Source organism: Leptosomus discolor, chromosome Z (assembly GCF_034619465.1).
Source record: "Leptosomus discolor isolate bLepDis1 chromosome Z, bLepDis1.hap2, whole genome shotgun sequence".
Lineage (NCBI taxonomy): Eukaryota > Metazoa > Chordata > Aves > Leptosomiformes > Leptosomidae > Leptosomus > Leptosomus discolor.
The window spans coordinates 3,349,361-3,369,351 of NC_141419.1; the positions used below are offsets into that span (position 1 = coordinate 3,349,361).

General features: G+C 63.2%; 1 protein-coding gene across 3 annotated transcripts; it reads left to right on the plus strand.

Annotated features, from left to right (window-relative positions):
• Positions 1-1,303: 1,303 nt before the first annotated feature.
• On the plus strand, positions 1,304-19,667 carry ASAP3 (ArfGAP with SH3 domain, ankyrin repeat and PH domain 3). Of its 3 annotated transcripts, XM_086480281.1 has the most exons (28): positions 1,304-1,429; positions 5,354-5,426; positions 5,873-6,018; positions 7,762-7,836; positions 8,152-8,201; positions 8,426-8,552; positions 10,647-10,732; positions 11,542-11,617; positions 11,747-11,833; positions 12,152-12,261; positions 13,176-13,245; positions 13,764-13,857; positions 13,999-14,119; positions 14,259-14,324; positions 14,430-14,617; positions 14,749-14,882; positions 15,326-15,420; positions 15,727-15,907; positions 16,868-16,953; positions 17,090-17,205; positions 17,301-17,368; positions 17,518-17,625; positions 17,741-17,984; positions 18,084-18,363; positions 18,585-18,587; positions 18,865-19,009; positions 19,188-19,310; positions 19,593-19,667. In XM_086480281.1, exons 1-28 carry the CDS (start codon positions 1,304-1,306, stop codon positions 19,665-19,667), a joined length of 3,153 nt encoding a protein of 1,050 aa, XP_086336407.1. The 3 variants fall into 3 exon arrangements, with proteins under 3 accessions (XP_086336407.1, XP_086336409.1, XP_086336408.1); XM_086480283.1 differs by lacking the exon at positions 13,999-14,119 and having other exon boundaries at positions 13,764-13,851; positions 14,276-14,324; XM_086480282.1 differs by lacking the exons at positions 13,999-14,119; positions 18,585-18,587 and having other exon boundaries at positions 13,764-13,851; positions 14,276-14,324.
• Positions 19,668-19,991: the final 324 nt, after the last annotated feature.

The following is a 19,991-nucleotide window of genomic DNA, read 5'->3' on the forward strand; positions in this document are numbered from 1 at the left end:
AACCGTGGGCACCTCTGCATGCGGGTGCCTGAAGGATCGAATCTTTAAAGCGCAGCCTACGGCCTGCAATGGCCCTTCCCCCATCCCTGTCCCTCCCCCCCCCAGCACCCCCGTCACACTGGATCAGAGCAGGGCTTGGACCAGCTCTGTCTGGTTGGGCACAAACCTGAATTTTACTGAGCCCCACTCTAGGCTCAGTAAAAGGGACGGGGGGTCTGTCACCCCCCTGATCTGCCCGGGGTGGGGGGGTGCTTGGTGCGGGTGGCAGGAGCAGCCTCTCCCCCACGTTGTCCCATGTCATGGCAAACCAGCCCCACAGAGGCTTATTGTCCCCTTCTTTCCAGTTTGTCACCAGCCCCATCCCCATGGTGGGGTGTGTTTGGCATGTGCCTGGCCTCAGCACCTGCTTGTGGGATGTCTGGGCTCCGCCATTCCTCCGGCAAGGGCAAATAACCAGGGAAAGGGACACCAAAATCCAGCTCCTTGGACCTGCGAGGGGACGGGTGGCTGCAGAGGTCCCCTCCGGTGGGACCACGAGTGAAGAGCCGAGGTCTCCCGGGAATCACTCCCTGCCCAAAGAGGGATTGACCCCCTTCTGGGTCCGAGGATGGGCAGGGTGGGGGCGGCTTCCAGTTCAACCAGTTCTCGGGGAGGGAGGGGGGGGGGGGGGGGGCCTGGGTTGAATCCCAAACTGGGGGAGACCTCGCTCCCGGCCTCCCCTGCTCCTCTCCATCTCCCGTCGTGCCGGGATGGAAGGGTGCTGCCCTTTCTTCCGGTGCCATGTCACCCATCACTGGGTGCTGGCCTGTCCCTGGCCGAGGTGGGTGCTGGGGTGGCGGGGCGAAGCTGGGGAGGGGGGGGGGAGCTTGCGCATCCAGCGACACCCCGGGGGTCTCCCTTCCTCTCACCGCCGCATCGCGGGACCCTGCAGCTCCCGGTGCCCGGGGAGGGGATGGGGGGGATGTGGGGGGGCACGGGGCCGCTTCGCCTTTAACGGACGGGCGGGCGGGGCCGCTCACGTGACGACGACGACGACGGCGGCGGCGGCGGGGAGGGAGGGGGGGAGGGAGCGAGCGAGCGGGCGGGCGGAGGGAGAAAGTCCCCGGTGCGGCGGGGCGCTCCCGGTGCTGGGCATGGGGCGCTGAGCCGAGCCTCGCTCGCACCCCCCCTTTCCCCCCCCCCCTCCCCCCCCCGGGGTGCTCCGCAGGGGAGCTCCCGGTGCGCCTCCCCCCCCGGTGCGCGCTCCCCCCGGTGCGCCCCGCCGCGCGCTCCCGGTGCGCCCCCCGCCCCCCCCCTCCCCACCATGCCCGAGCAGCTCAGCGTGGCCGAATTCCTGGCCGTGACCGGCGAGGACCTCAGCTCCCCGGTGGCCGCCGCCTTCGCCTCCAAGATGCAGAAGTGCCGGGGGGCGGTGGGGGCTCTGGAGGAGGTGAGCGGGGCGGGGGTCGCGGGGGGGGGGTGGGGGTCGGGCTGCGCTCCCCGCCTGGGAACAGCCCCCGCACCGGGGCAGCTCCTGGCACCCAGAAGGTGCTGGTCCAGCACCCAGTGCCTACCCCGGGGTGGGCACTTCACTTTCTTGGTGTCGCCCTCCCCGTCCCTCACCCCCAGACCCCCGGGAGGAGGCTGGCACGGTCACCCGAAGCGGGTGCTTTGGGACCCTCGGGGCAGGGGGGCCGTTTGCATCTTCCGAGCAGCCCCAGCGTGGGCTTTTTCGAGGCCAAGGCGTGCAGAAATGGGCAAAACTCTCCTTTAAAGCCTTTTTGCAAAGTTTTGGTTCCAGCTCTAGGTGCCCTCCGGGGCCGAGGCATCCCCCCACCGCCCCGGGGCCAGGGCAGAGCATCAGCCCCATGGTCACTATCGAGTTCCTACGCTGGAGCCAGCCCTGATGTGAGGTGGTGTACCCCTGCGATTAAAGCCAAGGGATTATTTTTAGCCTTCCCCCCCCCCCCGAAATCCCCGGCAGCATTTGCGGGAAGGGGCGGAGGTGGTGGGGTGCCTTCGTCCCCCTTCTCCCGCCTGGAATAAAGGCGGTTTCCAGCTGGTCCCGTGGCTTTTGCCAACTCCTCTTAGCGAAGGAATGGCTTTGAAGGAGAGCCAGGGCTGGGGGGGAGCGGGGAGCCCCAGGTGCCGGGGCCGCCGGGATCCCCGGGGGGCAGCGGGATGGGTGTCCCCAGGCTGGAAATCTGGGGACGCACCGTGGAGCATCCCGGTCCCCGCCAGCACGTGCTGGCCACTGCCATGGATCTTCCTTTCAGCCAGGAAAGGGGAGGCAGCTCCAGCCAGGAAAAAACAGCAGGAATTTCGTTTGGCTGCCTGGAGAGGCTGCGGTTAAGGGGGACGGGGATGGGGGGAGAGGTGTCCCCCAGGAATGGCGGGGGTTTGCTTAGCGAGCCTGGCTGGGAGCTGGAAGTTGTGACCTCTGACATGCATGCCACGAGGGGCACAGGGCTGAGCCCCCCCCCATCCCACTGGAGGCTGTGGGGAGCCCCCGTGGGGGCCAAACTGCTGCCAGACCTTTGGTATCCCTGTGCTCCCGCATGAGGAGAAGAGGGAATTCCACCCAAAACAAGCCCCAGCCCCATGCCACCCTCTGACGCCTGATGGGGCGATAGTGTCAGGAGTTTGGGGGGGGGGGGGGCTGGGGCTGGGGAGTGGGAGAGGCTCTCTGTGACTGAACCGAGCCTTGGTCTTCCCCATCACCACCCAGGGTCTTGCTCCAGTGGCTGCTGGGTGGGATGGGGTAGCCGTGTCCCACCATGTCCCCAAGACAAGGCACTGCTGCCTTCGAGGCCCAGCGAGCTGGTCCCAAACTGGGAGCACAGGAGTGATGTGGGTGAGCAGGGCGAGGGCTGGAGGCTGATGCTCACCGAGGAAACATACTGGTGTTGGCCGAAGCTGCTCCATGCCTCAGTTTCCCTCCTGGGATTAAAGAGTGCTGTCCCCTCCCAGGGGGCTTGTGTAACTTTGTGGTCCTTTGGGATTGCTGCAGAGGCAGAACCTGAGGTCTCTGGAATGGGCTGGAAGGTCAGATCCAGCCCTTGGTGGTTGGGGCTGGGTGCTGTGCACATATCACACGGGAGTGGGGACCTCCGGGCTGAGGCAGGGTGACATGGCAGAGGCCACCGATGTGTTCGGTGGCAGAGCTGGCAGCCAGACACCCAGCTCCACCCCGTCATGGTGTAAATAAGACTGTGTCCCTGTCACCCACTGCCCTTTGCACCCAGGGCAGTGCCGCATCCTGCTCCCGGCCCGGCAGTGCCGCCACCACCCCGGCTCCTGGCACCCGCGGCGGCTCCTTCGCCGGGCGGCACGAGCCGGCAGCCGGGGGGGGGAGGCAGAAGAATGGCCCCCATTGAGCCTCCTGCCAGCGCTGGGCGGGGGGGGGTGGCGGTGGCTGCTCGGGGTCCCCAGGCTTTGAGCCCGGGTGGCTGCGGTGCAGGTGCAGATCCGTCCCTGTCTCCATCCCCACGGGGAATCCCTCGTGCTCCTGCCCCGCTGTGCCGACGTCCTCATCTTCCCCCGACCGGGAGCCCTCATCGTCAAGTTGGGATGGGGGGGCTGGTGGGTGCTGTGAGGGGCTCCAGACGTTGCTGCCCCCTACCCTGGAGGGCTGTCCCCATGCAGCCGGGGCCCGTGTCCCCAGCAGCCAGCCTGGTACCTCGGGGATGCCAGCGATGCCCGCAGCCAGGGCAGCACCGTGCAGTGATTTCTGCTGTATTTACCACCCCGGTGTTGGGTTCTGCCTGTCCTGAGTCCACCAGTTGACTCATGGACCTCTTCCTGAAAGCCCCCGTGTCCTTCCCCAGATGGTCCCCAGTCCCTGCTCCACACTGGCCCCACGTTCAGCCTCCTGCAGCCGTGAGCTGGCACTGGGGTGAGCTGCCCCATCCCAGACACTCGAAGCAGCTTCTTCCTCCACTTGCACAGTGATGCATCCAGAGCATCTCATGCTGCCTCAGTTTCCCCTTCCCGAGGCTACACCAGGTTTGGAAACCTGGAGCATCCAGGCGTCCAGCCCTGGCATCTCCCCCAAGGCAGGGGATACCTCTGCCCCAGCCTGCAGCTCCAGAGAGCCCGGGGTGCCCAGATTTGGTGCAAAAAGGGGATGTGGGGGCCTTTGGGGCACCCCAACATCCTCCCCATTGTCGATGCGTTGCAAGACCCCTCTGGGCAGAGGGTTTGGCTCTTGCCTCAGCCCCAGCCCCCTCCCAGCCGGCTCATCCTGGCCAAAGCTTGTCCGCAGCATCCAGTCCGACGAGGAGGGCCTCGGAGAGCGGCGCCGAAGCCAGGCTGACCCCGCTGTCAGGAAATCGGCCTTGACATCAGCCCGAAAACCTTCGGCGAGAGCTCGAGCGAGAAAGAGAGCCTCTTTCTTGTAATTCCTCCGCGGTTTCATCCCTCGCCCTTCTTGCTGTTCACGCCCTCTAAATATTTCCAGCCTGTTATCATGCCTCTGGTACCTGCAGCCAAGCCGCCCTTAACCCTTTCCTGATGGCTGGGGCCGGCGTGTGTTGGGCTACGATGCTCTGTGGGCGGGTTGGCGTTGGGTTGGCGTTGGGCTTGAGTTTGCCCTGGTGCTCGGTGGGGGCAAATGGGGGCTGCCTGGGTAGGGAGGGATGGAGCGAGGGTGGGGGGAGCAGGCTGGGGACGGGGAGTGCTCAGAGTGAGCGCAGGATGGGGCTGTGGGGAGGTCCGTGGTGCTGGGGGCCACGGCCAACACCCTGCATAAGCTGGGGAGGGGGGTCGTGAAAAACCACGTACGCAGTTGTGGGATTTAGGTGCTTTAGGTTCCTGGTGGGCATTGGCGGGAGGTGGGTCCCGTTTTTGGCTCTGCCGGGGGCTCCTGTGGGGAGCTGGGCACCCTCGCAGGTCTGTCCCACCATGCCTGGCCCCGAGCCATGGGGCTGCGTGCTGGGGTGGCGGGGACGGGCTGGTGTATTCGTGCTACGTGATGCTTCAGCCCCTCCTTGCTTCAAACAGCCCCTGCAAGAGCTGGGGAGGCGTTTTCTCTGGTTGCTGGAAGGTGCTGGGATCCAAAGAGATGCTGGGCCTGCTGGCCGAGCCTCTCACCCGCTGCTACCGACTTGCTCGAACCCGGCCTCCCCGGGGACAGCCAAAGCCCTGCCTGGCAGCCAAAGCCATGGGGACCGCAGGCCTGGCAGGGGACCGGCTGGACGCTGCGGTCCCTGGGATGCCTCCGGCTCCTCTCCCAGCCCTGGGAGCTTGGCCGCTGCCCCACACATCTGCATGGCAGAGCAGCCGCCTTTCCAAGGGCCAGCTGGGCTGGGGGGAGCGTTGGCCGGGCTTGGCAGGGCGAACGAGCTCCGTTTGTTTTCTTTCTTTGCTTTCGCAGAGCCTGGATGGGGACCAAGCCGTACTCCAGAGGATCAGGAAATATGTGAAAGCCATTCACGTCTCCGGGCTCAGTGAGTTGTGCTTCGAGAGACGATGGGCATCCCTGGGCCACCGGGCTGGGGAGTCTGTGGTGGTCCCATCCTCCGCCAACGATGGTCACATCCATCCATGGGGTGATGCAGCCGCACCGTGGGGTGGGCCGTGGGTGCTGGCCACCCTCGGGGGATGTGGGTGCTGGCCAGCCTAGATGGACGTGGGTGCTTGCAGCCAGCCAGCCTGGCGACACGGTAGGGTGCCAAAAACTGTCTTAAAAAGGTGTAAAAAGGGAAACTGAGAACGTTAGGGAGGTTGTTTAGCGTGCACGACTGCTGTCCTGCAGTAGGATCAGCCCAGCTCTGCCACGGAGGGATGGGGAGATGGGTGCTGGGTGCTGGTGGAACCTCATGATGTGACCATCTCTGGGGACGGGGTGCTGCAGGGCCACCCCCGTGTCCCTCACCGGTGTTTCCCCGTGCAGCCCATGTGGAGAACGAGGAGCAGTACAGCGAAGCCCTGGAGAACTTCGGCAACAACCACCTCTCCCAGAACAACCACGAGCTCTCCACCGGCTTCCTCAACCTGGCCGTCTTCACCCGCGAGGTCACCGCGCTCTTCAAGAACCTGGTGAGCTGCCCCGCGTCCCCCCAGCACGCTGCTGAGATCGGGGCGGGGAGGCTTTAACCACCCTGAGAGGGGATCGTGGGGTTCACAGCATCTCCAGTGCAACCTCAGGCTGTTCTTTACATCTGCGGAAAATCTCCAGGATCCATCTGGATTTGGAAGAACCACCCAGAGCAGCCCCTTCTCCTCCCAGTTTAGCCACCCTCCACTGTGGGCAGCAATCCCCAGTTCCCATGCCAGGCTCAGGGATACGGTCCTAGTGCTCCCAGACCACCCGATACCCCCCGTTGCTGGATTTACAGCTCATTCCCAGCTCCGCCGGGGACGCCGATGCTGGGATTCGATGGGCGGTTGGGGCTGCTATTTTCTTTTTTTCCCCCCCTTTCTTGCTATTTTTTTCTCACATCAATTGCATCTCTGATCTCGCTTGCCAAGAAGTAAATCAAAGCCACGCCGAGCTGCGCAGCGGGGCCTTGGGGAGCCGTGGCCGGGCGGGAAGCAGGCAGGCAAGCAGGCAGAGGTGGCTGCGAGCCCAGCCGGCACCGCGGGAATGGCTCCCGTGCAGAAGTTGGTTGCGTGCCCAGTGGTGAAGCCATGAGTGGGGGTGGTCCCATGCCGCTGGCCCCCTCTCCGGTTCCTTTCGAATCCCCCCCCCCCCAAATGGTGGTTTTGGCCGCCCCTGGCTTTTGTTTAACGAGATTTATTTCTGCTGCCCTTCCCCCAGCAAGAATTTCAGATACTGACGTCTTCCTCTCCCAGTTACCCCAGTCCGGGCCTCCCCGCTCCTCCCCTTCCCCATGCGGGCTGTCCCAGCCCGGCCAGACCCCCGTGCTCTGGGGGGGGGGGGATCTGCAGGAACCGTCCCGGTGGAACAGTTGGACAGGTTCCCGGGTGAGGGCAGTGCTGGGGATGGGAACACGTGCTGCCGGGGTGGGAATTGCCGCTGCCGTGTTCCTCCTGCTCTCCCCGGAGTGGGGTTACAGGCTGGGACCCTTAACTGGATCCAAAAAGCCAGGTTTTCCCCTCCCAGAGTCCCCCCGGAGCTGTTGGAAGTGGGGTGCCCTGTCCCCCCTTGTTTGGGGGCTGGTCCTGTTGCCCCAGAGCTGGGTTTCTCCTCGGGCGCTGCCGGGGAGCAAGACTGATGGGAGCCTTTGAAAGAAATGGGGGTGCAGTGGGGAGGTCCTGTGGGGGTGCTGGAGCTGCTCTCACAGCACTAAAATGGGGTGCTGCCCCATGGGGTGCACAGAGGGACACCAGGACCGGAGTGGGCTCCTGTGTCCCCACCACAGACCCCTGCATGGCACTGGTGGGGATGGCAGCGGCCACGTTGCTGTCCCCAAACCCCAGGAAAGGGGGACGTTTTGGGAAGCCCCTTTAACATCACGGGGGGGTCTTAGCATCACGGGGCCGTGGAGGGGCTGGTGGCATCGCTGGGTGCAGTGAGGGGACGGGGACAGGGACGGGGTGGCGATGGAGGGGGGGGAACAGCTTTGGTTTTGGCAGCCGTGGCGCTGATGTGGTTTGTGGGAAGGGCCCCATGTCAGACATCTTGCAGCCAGCTCTGACAAGCCCCAGCCTGCCCTGTGCCTGGATCCGGCCCTGCTTCCAGCCTCTTTAACCCTTCACGGGGCAGCGATGGAGCTGGGACGGGGTCCCGAGCACTGGGAAAGTCCTGGGGCTCCGGCTCTTTGACCTCCTCCGAGGTGGGGACCCCCATGAGGTGACCCCCATCTCTGCCCTTTGCAGGTGCAGAACCTGAATAACATCGTCTCCTTCCCCCTGGACAGCCTGCTGAAGGGGCAGCTGAAGGACAGCCGCCTGGTGAGTCCCCTCCAAACGCTGTCCCCGAGGCTTCACGTCACCCATTGGGGGACATATTGCAGTGAGACCCCCGTAAGGGGCTCAGCTTGTGCCCACGACCAGGAGAAGGAAGAAGCAAATACCCGAGGCTGGAAGGCAGCAGTGAGGGTTGGGAGTGACAGCAGAAAGGGGTGAAGACCCGATGGGGACGTCCCTCGTCCCCCAGGAGCAGGGCAGGGTGCAAAGCAAAGCGCTCGGCTGCGGGATGCTGCTTTGGTGCCGGCGGGTCTGTCCCCTTTCCTGACAGCTGCCATCCCCTCTCTCCTTTTGCCGCAGGACTCCAAGAAGCAGATCGAAAAGGCCTGGAAGGATTACGAGACCAAAGTGTAAGGAACCTGCTGCCTCCAGCAAAATCCACCTAATCCCTCTCCGCACAAAGGTGTTTTGTCCCGGGCTTGCAGCCGGGCACCGATCGATGCCAGTTTGCCATCCTTTCCCAGCTAGAGGGGCTGGAGATGTTCCTCCTGATCCCATCCCCACTGTAGCCCACCTCATGGGACACCCCTCGGGGCAGGGCTGTCCCCAACCTGCTGCTTGTCCCATCCCACAGGGGGAAGATGGAGAAGGAGAAGGAGCGAGCCCGCTTGGCGGGGGTCATCCAGGCCGAGCCGTCCGCGGCGGAGGTGGCCGAGGACACGCAGAAGGAGCGGCGGCTCTTCCAGCTCCACATGTGTGAGGTAGGGGCTGTGCCGGGGTGGGGACAGGGATCCTTCAGCCCCAGGAGGGGACGCAGGGGATCGCTCTGCCCGGAGCTGCGTGGAACCTGCCCTCGTCCCCGCCACCAAAGCAGCCCCACGTGGGACCCTCGGCTGTCCCCATCGTGTCCCTGCGTGGTCCCAGCTCAGTCCCCAGCTTGGGGTCCCCGCGGGATGCTGCAGTGAGTGGCACCCGTGGGTTACCCTGCAGTGAGGCACCTGGGGGGTTGCGCCCATGTCCTCCCAGCCCCGCTGCTAGCCCTGCTTTGCAGAGCCAGAGGCTGGCGTTTGGGGTAAAAAGCGAGCGTTTTGGATAACATCCCTCAGGTTGGCTTTGCAATTTTGCCCTCTTCTCAAAAACGCTCTTGGTTTTGCTTAGGGGGGCTCACGGGCACCCCCAGATCCCTGTCAGTCCCGGGGATCTGTGCTCAGGAGGCAAGATGGGAATAGGGGAAGGATGGAGACCCAATGTCAGACACCGCCCCCCCCGCAGCGAGGCGAGGACCCAGGTATCCCGACTCTGGACACCCCAGCAGCCCCATAAGCCTCTTGAGAGTGACCCAGAGCGGGGGGACAAGTCCCCAGTGGGTTGTCCCAGGGGTCTCCTGCAGTGTCGGAGCCTGGCACAGCCCTGTGCCCCCCTCCTCCCCTGGCAAAGGGCAGGCAGGGGGTGTGGGGAGGAGGCTGCACCCGCTGCAGCGGGGCCAGATGAGTCACCCCCTTGAATAGCCCCACTGTGAAATAAATAACAGCACATGGCAACGCAGGAGCTGCAGCCTGGCTGGAGAGCGGGCACACGTGCATGTGTGTGCTGGCGTGCACGAGAGCTGCTGCTTTCCCGGGGATCCTGCCTGGAAAGGCGGGGGGGGGGCAGCTCTTCTAGGGGGCTGGCCAGGGCTGGGGTGGGAGTGTTGCCTGTAGGTTTAGAGGTGGATGGTATTTGCTGCTTGCTGGGGTGGGGGCACGGTCTGGTTTCACCCCAGGGGTGATGTGTAGGGCGGTTGCATCTCCCCCGTCGTGGGCCATCTCCTACCCCCAGGGGCTGTGGGGTGGAAGGATGCAGCTGGACCTGGACCCAGGCGGTACTGGGAGCATCCCTTCGCTCGTGGGTCTCAGCTGGTGCTGGCCAGGTCCCTTCCCTGCCTCTGTCACCCCGGGGCGTGGGTGGCAGGGCAGGGAAGTCCCACGGAAGCTGGGGGCATGTGGCTTTTTCCAGCCGGGAGTTTGTCCAAGGGATGCAGCCTATGCCGGGCACCCCAGGGCTCTGGGTTGGATGCTGCGTTGGCTTTGCAGCTCCAGAGCGCCCGGGGTACCGGCAGGCTCCGTCCCGGGGGCTCTGTCCCACCGTGGTTCTTCCCCACCATGGAAAGCCCCTGGAGCTCAGGGCTGCCTTCCCCTCCTCTCGCCTCCCGCTCAAAACCATCCTCCAGCAGCTGTGCCGGCCTGGAGAGGAGCTCGCAGGGGGAAAAAAATCTCTTCCCCCCCCCCCCCCCCCCCGCCTTGTTTTTCTCGGGGTGAGCAAGGCTCTGGGTCTGTTCTGCCTGCAGCTGATGGATGGGTTTGATGCATAAAGCTGAAATTCCCCATCCCATGGGACACCTCCACGAGGACTGCAGACCTCCGGGGCTGATGTGCTGCTTGAAATCCGATTTTTTGGGAGCAAAGGGGTCACATCTTAAAAAACATTTGAAAACATTTGGGCTTTTTTTTTTTTTTTTTTTTTTTTTTTTTCCCCCTTCGTGACCTGCCTTGGGTTTTGGTTATTTATTAACTCCAGAAATAATGAGCAGTGGGAGAAGCATGCTCGGCTGGAAACCCCGGGGGCCTGCCTTGGTCCTTGAACTTTTCAGAGCTTGGAGGACTTCCAGAGCCAGGTTTTCTGAGGGTGGTCCCCCGCGAGCTGCCTTCAAATCCCAAAGTCGTGACTCGACTTCTTGAAACCCAGCCAGTGTTTTAACCCTCCTCCCTGCACTGGGAAGAGAGGCGAGGGCAGGGCAGGCTCTTGCTTTTTCCTCCGGGATATGTGCAGCCAGTCCTCGTCTCCGTCACCTCACCGGGTGTCTTCTCCTCCTCCAGTACCTGCTGAAAGCCAGCGAGTCTCAGATGAAGCAAGGACCAGATTTCCTCCAGAGCCTCATCAAGTTTTTCCACGCTCAGCACAAGTAGGTGCCGCCTGGGTCGAGGTGGTTCATCCCTGAGGTTGGTCGTCACCCCTGGGAGGTCCCACAAGGGTCTGGGGGCAACTTCTTCCATCCCAGCTCCTTAAAGCTGTTGGTGAAGATGCTGGGCAGAGCCCATCGCTCTCCGGTTGTATCCGAGGAGTTGAAACGTGCTTTGTTGGCTTGAGGAGCTGTAAACGTGTCCGTGGGGGCTGGGGGAAGGGGGTTGGCTCAGGATATATCCGATGATTTGGTTTCTGGATAGATTTCCAAGGATGAGTTCAGCCGAGCGGCTCCGCCGTTAGCTGTGGGGCTCGTAACGAGGGTGTTTGGAGCAAGGATTAACAACCCCTCGCCTTTCCCATTGCTCCACGAGGCTGGAGTAGCGTGGGGGTCATGTCATCTCCTCCAGCTCTCCAGTGAGGAAACTGAGGCAGAGAGGGAACAGTCACATTGGCTGCCAGCATGCCCTCAGCTGGGGCTGTGACCCAGAGACCCCCCAGGATCTGGCCTCCAGCAGGGCTGGTCCCCAGTGAGGTGAGCTTGGATTGAACAAGAGGCCAATCCTGCATCCCAAACACCCCAAATATTTGGGGTAGCCAGACCCTATGGGCTGGGTTTGGCCTTTGGTGGGGTGTCTCCAGGTCCTGGTAGCAGGGGAACCACAAAGCAAGAGCAGTTTCCCAGGGACGTTGCAATGGTCTCCTGCCACGTTTTCTCAAAAAAAATCCTCTTTTTTTTTTTTTTTTTTTCTTTTTCTTTTTTCTCTGTCCTCCCCATCTGCATCTTAATCACATTAAATAAATGCCCAGTTTCTTCCAAGACGGCTGGAAGGCTGCCCAGAACCTCTACCCCTTCATTGAGAAGCTCGCTGTGTCCCTCCACGCGGTAAGTCCCCCAGCCTGCCATCCAACACCGCTCGGACGTGTCCCCCGAGGTGCCACCTCCCCCCCGGCGCCAGCCCCTGAGAACGCCCGCATTCGGTGCAGCAGTGAGGGCAGCTGCCTCCCTTTCCAGCTCCACCAAGCGCAAGAGGAGGAGGTGAAGCAGCTCACGCAGACCCGCGATTCCCTCCGCAGCATCCTGCAGCTGGAGAACAAGGAGGTGAGACCCCAGGATGGGCAGGGGAGAGCTGGGAGGGAGGGTCAAGAGTTGTGCTGGGTGCTAAGGAAGGGGGGAGCACCCCCGGGGATGGGGAGCAGCAGGGAAAGGGGAGCTGGGGATCGAAGGGGACATCCGTGGGAACAGAGAAAAGAGACCTGGGAGATGCTCAGAGGCTGGGAGGGGACAGAGGGTCTCTGACATCCCGATGGACAAGTGCACCCACGGAAGGACGAGGTCACTTGGGGGCAGCAGCCACCTCTGCATCTCTCACTTTGCTTTTTAAATGTCTTTTTATTTTTTTTCCCCGGGTGAGCTCAGGAAAACCTGAGCAGGAAGAACTCTGGGAGCGGCTACAGCATCCACCAGCACCAAGGGAACAAGCAGTATGGGACGGAGAAGTCGGGGTTTCTGTACAAGAAGAGCGACGGGTGAGGATGACCGTTATTTGTGCAGAGAGCTCCTGGCTCCATCCCAGTGTTGCTGTGAGCTGGGAGAGCACCATGCTCATGGGAGGCCCCAGAGCTGGGAGATGCCGAGGTGGAACTGTTTGGGTGAGGTTTTGGGTCGCTGTTAGCCTGGTCTTTGGGTACAGTTGGTCCCATCTGGTCTTAAGCATCCGTCAACGTTTGGAGAATGGGATTTTTTCTCCCAGGCTGGAGGAGACCTGGTTGTCAGAGGTTGGTGGGTCTCCAGCTGCAGCTGGGGAGGGAGGTGGTTTGGAAGTGGTGCAGGGGACATTCCCCCACGACGGTTTGGTAGCATTGGCCCGTTTCTTATGTGGAGGCCCCCAGCAGGCTCTGATGTCCAGGGTGCTTCTCCCGTGATGCTCTGCCTGGGCAACTGGCTGGACACAGTGGCTGGTGCCATGTGAGTGTAGTGTCCTCAGATGTGGTTGGCCAGGAACAGCCACCCAGTGCCAAGTTCACTGTGAAGAGCTGTGAGCTGCGTGGCTGATGGGAGAAGAAGAAATTCCTTGTTTCTTGGGAGAAAGGATCCTGGTGGGATCACCTAGGGTGAAAAATAATATCCTCACATCCCCAAAGAGGAGGTCTTCACCTTCTCAGTGGGCCTCTGGGTGGTGGGCACCAGGTTTTGAGCGGGTGGTTATGTGCTTTGCTGAACTGGGGCTACCAGATCTGTGATGCTCTTGGCCAACACGGCCCATGGCCAGCCCGCTCAGCAGGACATTTTGTGCTCTGTGAGTTAGAGGAAGCACAACCCCACATCCAGAAAGCCGTCAGACCTCTGCTGAGGGCTGCCGTGGGGTGGTTTAGGAGGCAGATGGATGTGGGTGATCAGGGCTGCGCAACGCATCCTCACTCCTCCTCTTCCTCCTCCTCAGGATCCGCAAAGTGTGGCAGAAGAGGAAGTGCGGCGTGAAGTACGGCTGCCTGACCATCTCCCACAGCACGGTGCGGGGCAGCGGGGGGCTGCAGCCCTGACCCTTGGAGTCACCCTTTGAGCGCTGGTGTCCGTTGGATTTTCGGGTTTAGTTTCGCCCAAACTGCTTGCAAATCTGCCTGGCTTAAAATTTAGTACGAGCTGGGACTCGATGGCATAAACTGGGGCCCCCCGTGTTTGATAGGTGTCAATGGGAGGGGGACGGTGCGTTTGGCTGGGGCAGTGAGGTGGGCGTTGAGGTTCCAGACAAGGCCAAAGGGGCTGGGGTGGTTTGGGAGGGGGGCTGCTGCCCCCTGGCGGTGGAGGCTGAGAATGGCTGCGGGGACAGAGGACGTGGCTGAGGGACCTCTCCGAGCCCAGTTCTCCTGCAAAGGGTGGCAGAGGGTCCCACTCGCCTGGTTATCTCAAGAGGGACCGCCTGGGGATGGTTGTTGTCCCACCAGAGTTGCCATCGGAGGTACGTGCTGGGTGATGCGCACCCCACCCCTTCCCTGCCCTTTAACCTGCCTCTCGCCCTCGCACCCTGCAGATAAACCGTCCCCCCGTCAAGCTGAACCTCCTCACCTGCCAAGTGCGGCCCCACGCCGAGGAGAAGAAATGCTTCGACCTGGTGACGCGTGAGTGCCCGGAGCGGGATGCCATGGCTGGGGTGGGTGACGTTGACCCGGAGGCGGCCAAGCTGCGGAAGGGAGCTCCTTTGTTTTTTTTTTTGGAGGAGAGCACAGCGAGTGGGTTTTCCCAGCGGCCGGCTGGCCCTCCACCAGCCCTGCCGTGGCACCTGGGCACCCTTTGCCCTTTTAATCTGGCTCTGGGCATCTCCTCGGCTGCCTTTATGGAGGAAGGACCGACCTCTCCGAGGCGATCTAGCAAGCTCAAGACAAAAAGAGGTCACGACAGGGCTCGGGTGATGGAAGAGTGACGTGCAGTGATTTAATTTTGGTTTAAAGCAGCCCCTTTGGGGTAGTTTCAGCTCCTTCCAGCTGTCGTGGGCACCTCCGAGCCCTCCACCTCACTTTCTCCCCCCTCTCCCCATCCCTGCAGACAACAGGACGTATCACTTCCAAGCAGAGGACGAGCAGGAGTGCGTTGTGTAAGTGCCGCAGCCCACCCCCACTCCTTGTGGTGCCGGATCCTGCTCTGCCTTCCCCATCCTCCTCTTCCTCCTCCTCCTGACGGGGCTCCCCAACTTGCCCAGGTGGGTCTCGGTGCTGCAGAACAGCAAGGACGAAGCCTTGAGCAACGCCTTCAAGGGGGAGCCCAACGGCGGCGGGGCGGCGGCGGGCGGCGGGGCGGACGGCGGCGTGCAGGAGCTCACCAAGCTGGTCCTCAGCGAGGTGAAGAACATGCCGGGAAACAAGCAGTGTTGTGACTGCGGGGCCCCGGGTAGGTCGGGGCTTGGCGGGTGTCCCCACGCCAAGGTGGGGGGTTTGGGGACCCGGGGTGCGGACGCAGCATCCCGTGGGGCTGGGTGGTGGTGCTGAGCCGTGCGTTGCTCTCCCGGCCCCCTACCGCAGACCCCACGTGGCTCTCCACCAACCTGGGCATCCTGACGTGCATCGAGTGCTCCGGCATCCATCGGGAGCTGGGTGTGCATTACTCCCGCATCCAGTCCCTCACCCTGGATGTCCTCAGCACCTCCGAGCTGCTGGTAAGCCGCTCCCCGAGCCTGGAGATCTCATGGTCACCGGGAATCACCCTCTTGTGGCTCCCAAACCTCCTGGGATGCAGACTTGATCCCACCTCCTCCTTCCCTCCGCGCCCAGTTTGCTCCAGTGCTCACAAACTTGCCGCAGTTTCCCCAGTGGCAGCTTGCAGCCCCGCAGCGTGGTGGTCTGGGCGAGTCGGGGAGGGGTCTGCAAAGCCACTTGCTAAGTCAGGAGGGATGCTGGCAGCCCCCCCGGGATTTGCTCCCTTGTAAAACAGACTTTTCCTGCCATGGAAGAGCATCATCCCTGGGGGAGATGCTGCTCTGGGAAGGTCCTGGGTGGATCCAGTGGATTCCTTCCCTCTGCCTTGGGGATGGGGATCTGGCTGGGGCAGGGTGAGCATGGCCTGGAGGGCTCGTCTCCCCCCGTCCCTCTCTCGCCGTAGCTGGCCGTCAGCGTCGGGAACACCCGCTTTAACGAGATCATGGAGGCCACGCTGCCTGCGCAGGACTGCCCCAAGCCCTCGGCCAGCAGCGACATGTGAGTCCAGGGGGGCTCAGGATGGGCTTGGAGGAGGAGGAGGAAGAGGAGTGCACAGTGCATGGTCTGTCCTTGTCCCCGTGCCGCTGCCTGTCAGCTCTGAGACAGCCTGGGGATGGCAGAGGGGGACATCCTGGTGTCATGGCCTGGATTTTGGTGGGGATCTGCGCCTTGTTTGGAGGTTTCCCCCTGATCCCGAGGCTTCAGGAGGAGGCAGGAGCCCAGGGTGGCTCTGGCTATGGCAGGGATGGGGAGGGTCTGGTCTCCACGCCCGTCCGAGCCGATGCCCCGCCGCCCGTCCCGCAGGGCCGCCCGCAAGGAGTACATCGTGGCCAAGTACATGGAGCGACGCTACGTGCAGAAAAGCGGCCGCGACGACCCCCACCGCCTCTGGGAAGCCATTCGTGCCCGTGACCTCCTGGCCCTGCTCCAAGCCTTTGCCGAGGGGCACGATCTGGCCAAGCCCCTGGCCAGCCCCGAGGGCCAGGTGAGCCCCACGCCGCCACGGCCGCCGCGTTCCCTCTGCCTGGCGGCGTAAATGGATTTTCCCCCTCTGGGTGCCCACGCTCAGGGTTTTCCCGGCCTTTGGGTGGGAATGTGCCCTTGGGAAGATGAGCATCCTCAGGTGCAGCTCTCTTCTTGCCTTCATCTTGGAGGAGATGAAGAATCCTCAGCTTCATCTCTCCTCTTTGCTCCATCTTGGAGGAGATGAAGCGTCCTCAGCTTCATCTCTCCTCTTTGCTCCATCTTGGAGGAGGTGAAGCGTCCTCAGCTTCATCTCTCCTCTTTGCTCCATCTTGGAGGAGGTGAAGCGTCCTCAGCTTCATCTCTCCTCTTTGCTCCATCTTGGAGGAGATGAAGCGTCCTCAGCTTCATCTCTCCTCTTTGCTCCATCTTGGAGGAGATGAAGCGTCCTCAGCTTCATCTCTCCTCTTTGCTCCATCTTGGAGGAGATGAAGCGTCCTCAGCTTCATCTCTCCTCTTTGCTCCATCTTGGAGGAGATGAAGCGTCCTCAGCTTCATCTCTCCTCTTTGCTCCATCTTGGAGGAGGTGAAGCGTCCTCAGCTTCATCTCTCCTCTTTGCTCCATCTTGGAGGAGATGAAGCGTCCTCAGCTTCATCTCTCCTCTTTGCTCCATCTTGGAGGAGATGAAGCGTCCTCAGCTTCATCTCTCCTCTTTGCTCCATCTTGGAGGAGATGAAGCGTCCTCAGCTTCATCTCTCCTCTTTGCTCCATCTTGGAGGAGATGAAGCGTCCTCAGCTTCATCTCTCCTCTTTGCTCCATCTTGGAGGAGGTGAAGCGTCCTCAGCTTCATCTCTCCTCTTTGCTCCATCTTGGAGGAGATGGAAGCATCATCCCTGGGTCCAGCTCTCTTCTCCACTCCATCTCGGAGGAGATGAAGCATCCTCAGGTTCAGCTCTCCTCTCCCCTCCATCTCATGGCAGGACCCGGGCGAGCTGGCCCTGCACATGGCCGTGCGCCACGCCGACAGATCGTCCCTGCCTCTGGTGGACTTCATCATCCAGAACGGGTGCGTCCTCAGGTGCTCCTGGTGTCCCCTGCCCGCTCCGCTGCCCGCTGCCCTGTGGGAGGAGTGTGCAGGAGCGTGGGGGACCGATGCCTGTGTGCTCTTGAGCCTTGAACTTCTCGCTGGTGGCCCTGCGCAGGGGGACGCTGGACCGGGTGACGCAGGACGGGAACACGGCTTTGCACTACGGCGCGCTCTACAACCAGCCCAACTGCCTCAAGCTGCTCCTGAAGGGCAAAGCTGCCTTCACCACAGGTACGGGGCTGGGACTGGGGGGGTTTGGGGGCTCTCCGGTGGGAGCAGAGCGGCGAGGTTGTAACTGGCTCCGGCCCCTTTCGTCCCTCGGGCAGTGAACGCGGCGGGCGAGACGGCGTTGGACGTGGCGAGGAGGCTCAAGCACAGCGAGTGTGAAGAGCTGGTAGGTGGGGTGGAGGGATGGGGGGGATGCTTGGGCTGGGGAAAGGGGACTGAAGCGGCAGGGGAGGGCTGGCACGGAGGCGGGGGGGCTCCCAGGACCTGTCACCACCGTGCTGATCCCCCCCTGCCCCGACCTGCCCCATCCCGCAGCTGGAGCAGGCGCAGGCGGGGAAACTCTCCGGGCAGATCCACGTCGACTACGACTGGGAGCCCCCCCAGGAGTTCCCCTACGACAGCGAGGACGAGCTGGAGGAGAAGGTACCCACGGGACGGTGGCAGGGGGGGACCTCACATCTCCCCAGCGAGGGGGTGCAGACCCTGGGGGTGGACTGGTGGCGGTGGGGCAGCCCTGGAGCTGGGTGTCTGCCCCCAGGTGAGCCCCCTCCAGCGCTCCTTCAAGGGCACGTCGCCGCTGGCCGCCAGCCCCCTGCCTGCCTGCCCCCAGACCCGCTGGAGCTGCATGGGGATGGACATCACCAACAAGACCTACGAGAGCATCCTGGTGCCCTCACGCCCCGCGCCCCGCCGGGCCCACAGCGAGGAGATCCCCCCGCCGCTGCCCCTCAAAAACCCCACGCGGGGCGGCTCCCGTCCCAAACCCGGCCACAGCCCCACCGGTGAGTGTCGGGGTGTTGGGAGGGTCACCCACGGTGGGGCTGTCGCTTCACCCAGACAGCAGGTTTATTGTCCCCGCCGTGTGTGTCCCCCCCCACCAGAGCGCCCCGAGCTTCCCCGGCAGGCGTCGGAGCCGCACTTCCCCGGGCTGGCGGAGGCTCCGGCACCACGCAGCCTCCCCTCCGCCGGTGTCCTGGATAGCACCAGCAGCCCCCCAGCCCCCGGTACCCGCAGCCCCACCGAGAGCCGGCGAGCAGCATACTGGGAGACCCGCTCAGAGACGGACAGCAGCAGCACCCGGCGGGGGCCAGAGCTGAGCCCCCCACCCGGGCAGCCCCCACCAGGCAGTGTGGCCCCCGACATCCCCCCTGTCAAGTTTGGGTAGGGATACCCTCCCACCCTGACAGCCTGGGGGTGCACTGAGTGTTGCGGGGGGGGCGTCATTGCATGATGCTGGTGGGCACGGGGAACCCCAAATTTGTTCCTGGGGGGCATGGAGCAAAGGGGTCCTCACCCTGACCTGGAGTCCCCAAGGGAGCTGATGGGACTGGGATGCAGGAGGGGACAAGGGCAGCTGTGGGGGTGCTGGGCTGTCCGTGGAGAAGGTGACATAGATTATTTGGGGGTGACACCAAGACCTCCTGCAAGTTATCAAATATATTCTCTCTTCTTTTGGAAATTGGGGTGGGATGGGCTCGTTTGAGGGAGGATGGGTGGTGGGGCCCTTTGCCATCAGCGTCCAGGGGGCTGTGGGTGGGACCCTGGTCCCTTAGGTCCCATGGGGGAGCCCTGGCCCCACTGAGACCTTGCAGGAAGGGAGACGGGGCGAGGGGGAAGGCACCAGCAGAGAGGGGGTCACACTGTCCCCACTGTCCCTGGCAGCTCGGAGAGCACCCGCTCGTACCGGCGCATCAGCGGTGTGGTGGGCAAAGCGGGGTCGGCCGTGTCCCCCCAGAGCCCTGGTAGCCCCGAGGACCCCGCTCTGAGCAAGGTGCCCCCTGTGCCCATGCCCAGGAGATTTGCTCCGGTAGGTGCCACAACTCAGGGGGGTCTCAGAGGGGCTGCGATTGGGGGTGGGGGTGGGCGTCACCCTCTGCATCCCAATTCCCCTTATCCTGGGGTGGTGGAGGAAGGGATCAGGGGTGTCACGTCCCTACACCCCCCTTGGGGGGGGCCCTGTCACCCCCTCGCCCACCCCTTCGCAGGCCAAGGGGAGGCAGAAGCGGGTGAAGGCGGTGGCCGACTGCAAGGGGGACAAAGCGCGGGAGCTGACCTTCTCCAAGGGAGAGGTGATCGTGGTGACACGGGAGGAGGACGAGCAGAGCTGGGTGAGTGTCATCGGGGCACAGACGGATGCTGGGGTCCCAGCACTGTCCCTTCCCTCACCCCAGTTCTCTTCTGGAGGAGGCTGGGTGTTCACAGGAGAGGGGCATGGATGGGTGCCCCCTGCCCCCTCTGTGCATGGAGAAGGGCTGGGGTGACGTGTCACCATGGCTTTGCCTCTCTAAATCCCCTTGGCAATTGAGATACCAGCCCCAAAGCTTTTCCCTTGCCTGAGATGGGACTCCCACCCCGCCCCCCCCACCAACCCCACCTCTCTGCACCCCCAGGTCGGCTTCATCGAGGGAGATGGCTCCCGCACCGGAGTCTTCCCAGCCAGCTTCGTCCACCTCTTGCAAGACTGACAGGGTGGCAGTGTCCCCTGTTACCCCTGTCCTCTCGGCCAGGACCCGAGGCAGCTCCCCACCGGCAGAGCCAGCCCACGAGGGACACGTACCTGGGACCTTGGTGTGGGACCATCCAGCCCGGCTAGATGCTGCCCTCCAAGGGGGCTCAGAGACCCCCTCCCAGTTGGGAGGACCGTCCACGGACGGCGGCTGCAGGGAGCCGAAGGGCTGCTGCCCGCCCTGGGGGTAGGGCAGAGAACAGACACACTCACTGCACTTGTGGGCTGAGGTTTCTGTGCTGGCCCCCCGTGGCCCCTGCTCTCCCGTCCCTCTGTCCATCCC

Bases quoted from the DNA above. Each gene is read 5' to 3' on its own strand.
- ASAP3 (XM_086480281.1), top strand. From the start codon at position 1,304: ATGCCCGAGCAGCTCAGCGTGGCCGAATTCCTGGCCGTGACCGGCGAG. The intron at 5,427-5,872 runs GTGAGTTGTGCT...TTCCCCGTGCAG, and splicing joins CATTCACGTCTCCGGGCTCA to CCCATGTGGAGAACGAGGAG. The intron at 17,985-18,083 runs GTGAGTGTCGGG...CCCCCCCACCAG, and splicing joins ACCCGGCCACAGCCCCACCG to AGCGCCCCGAGCTTCCCCGG.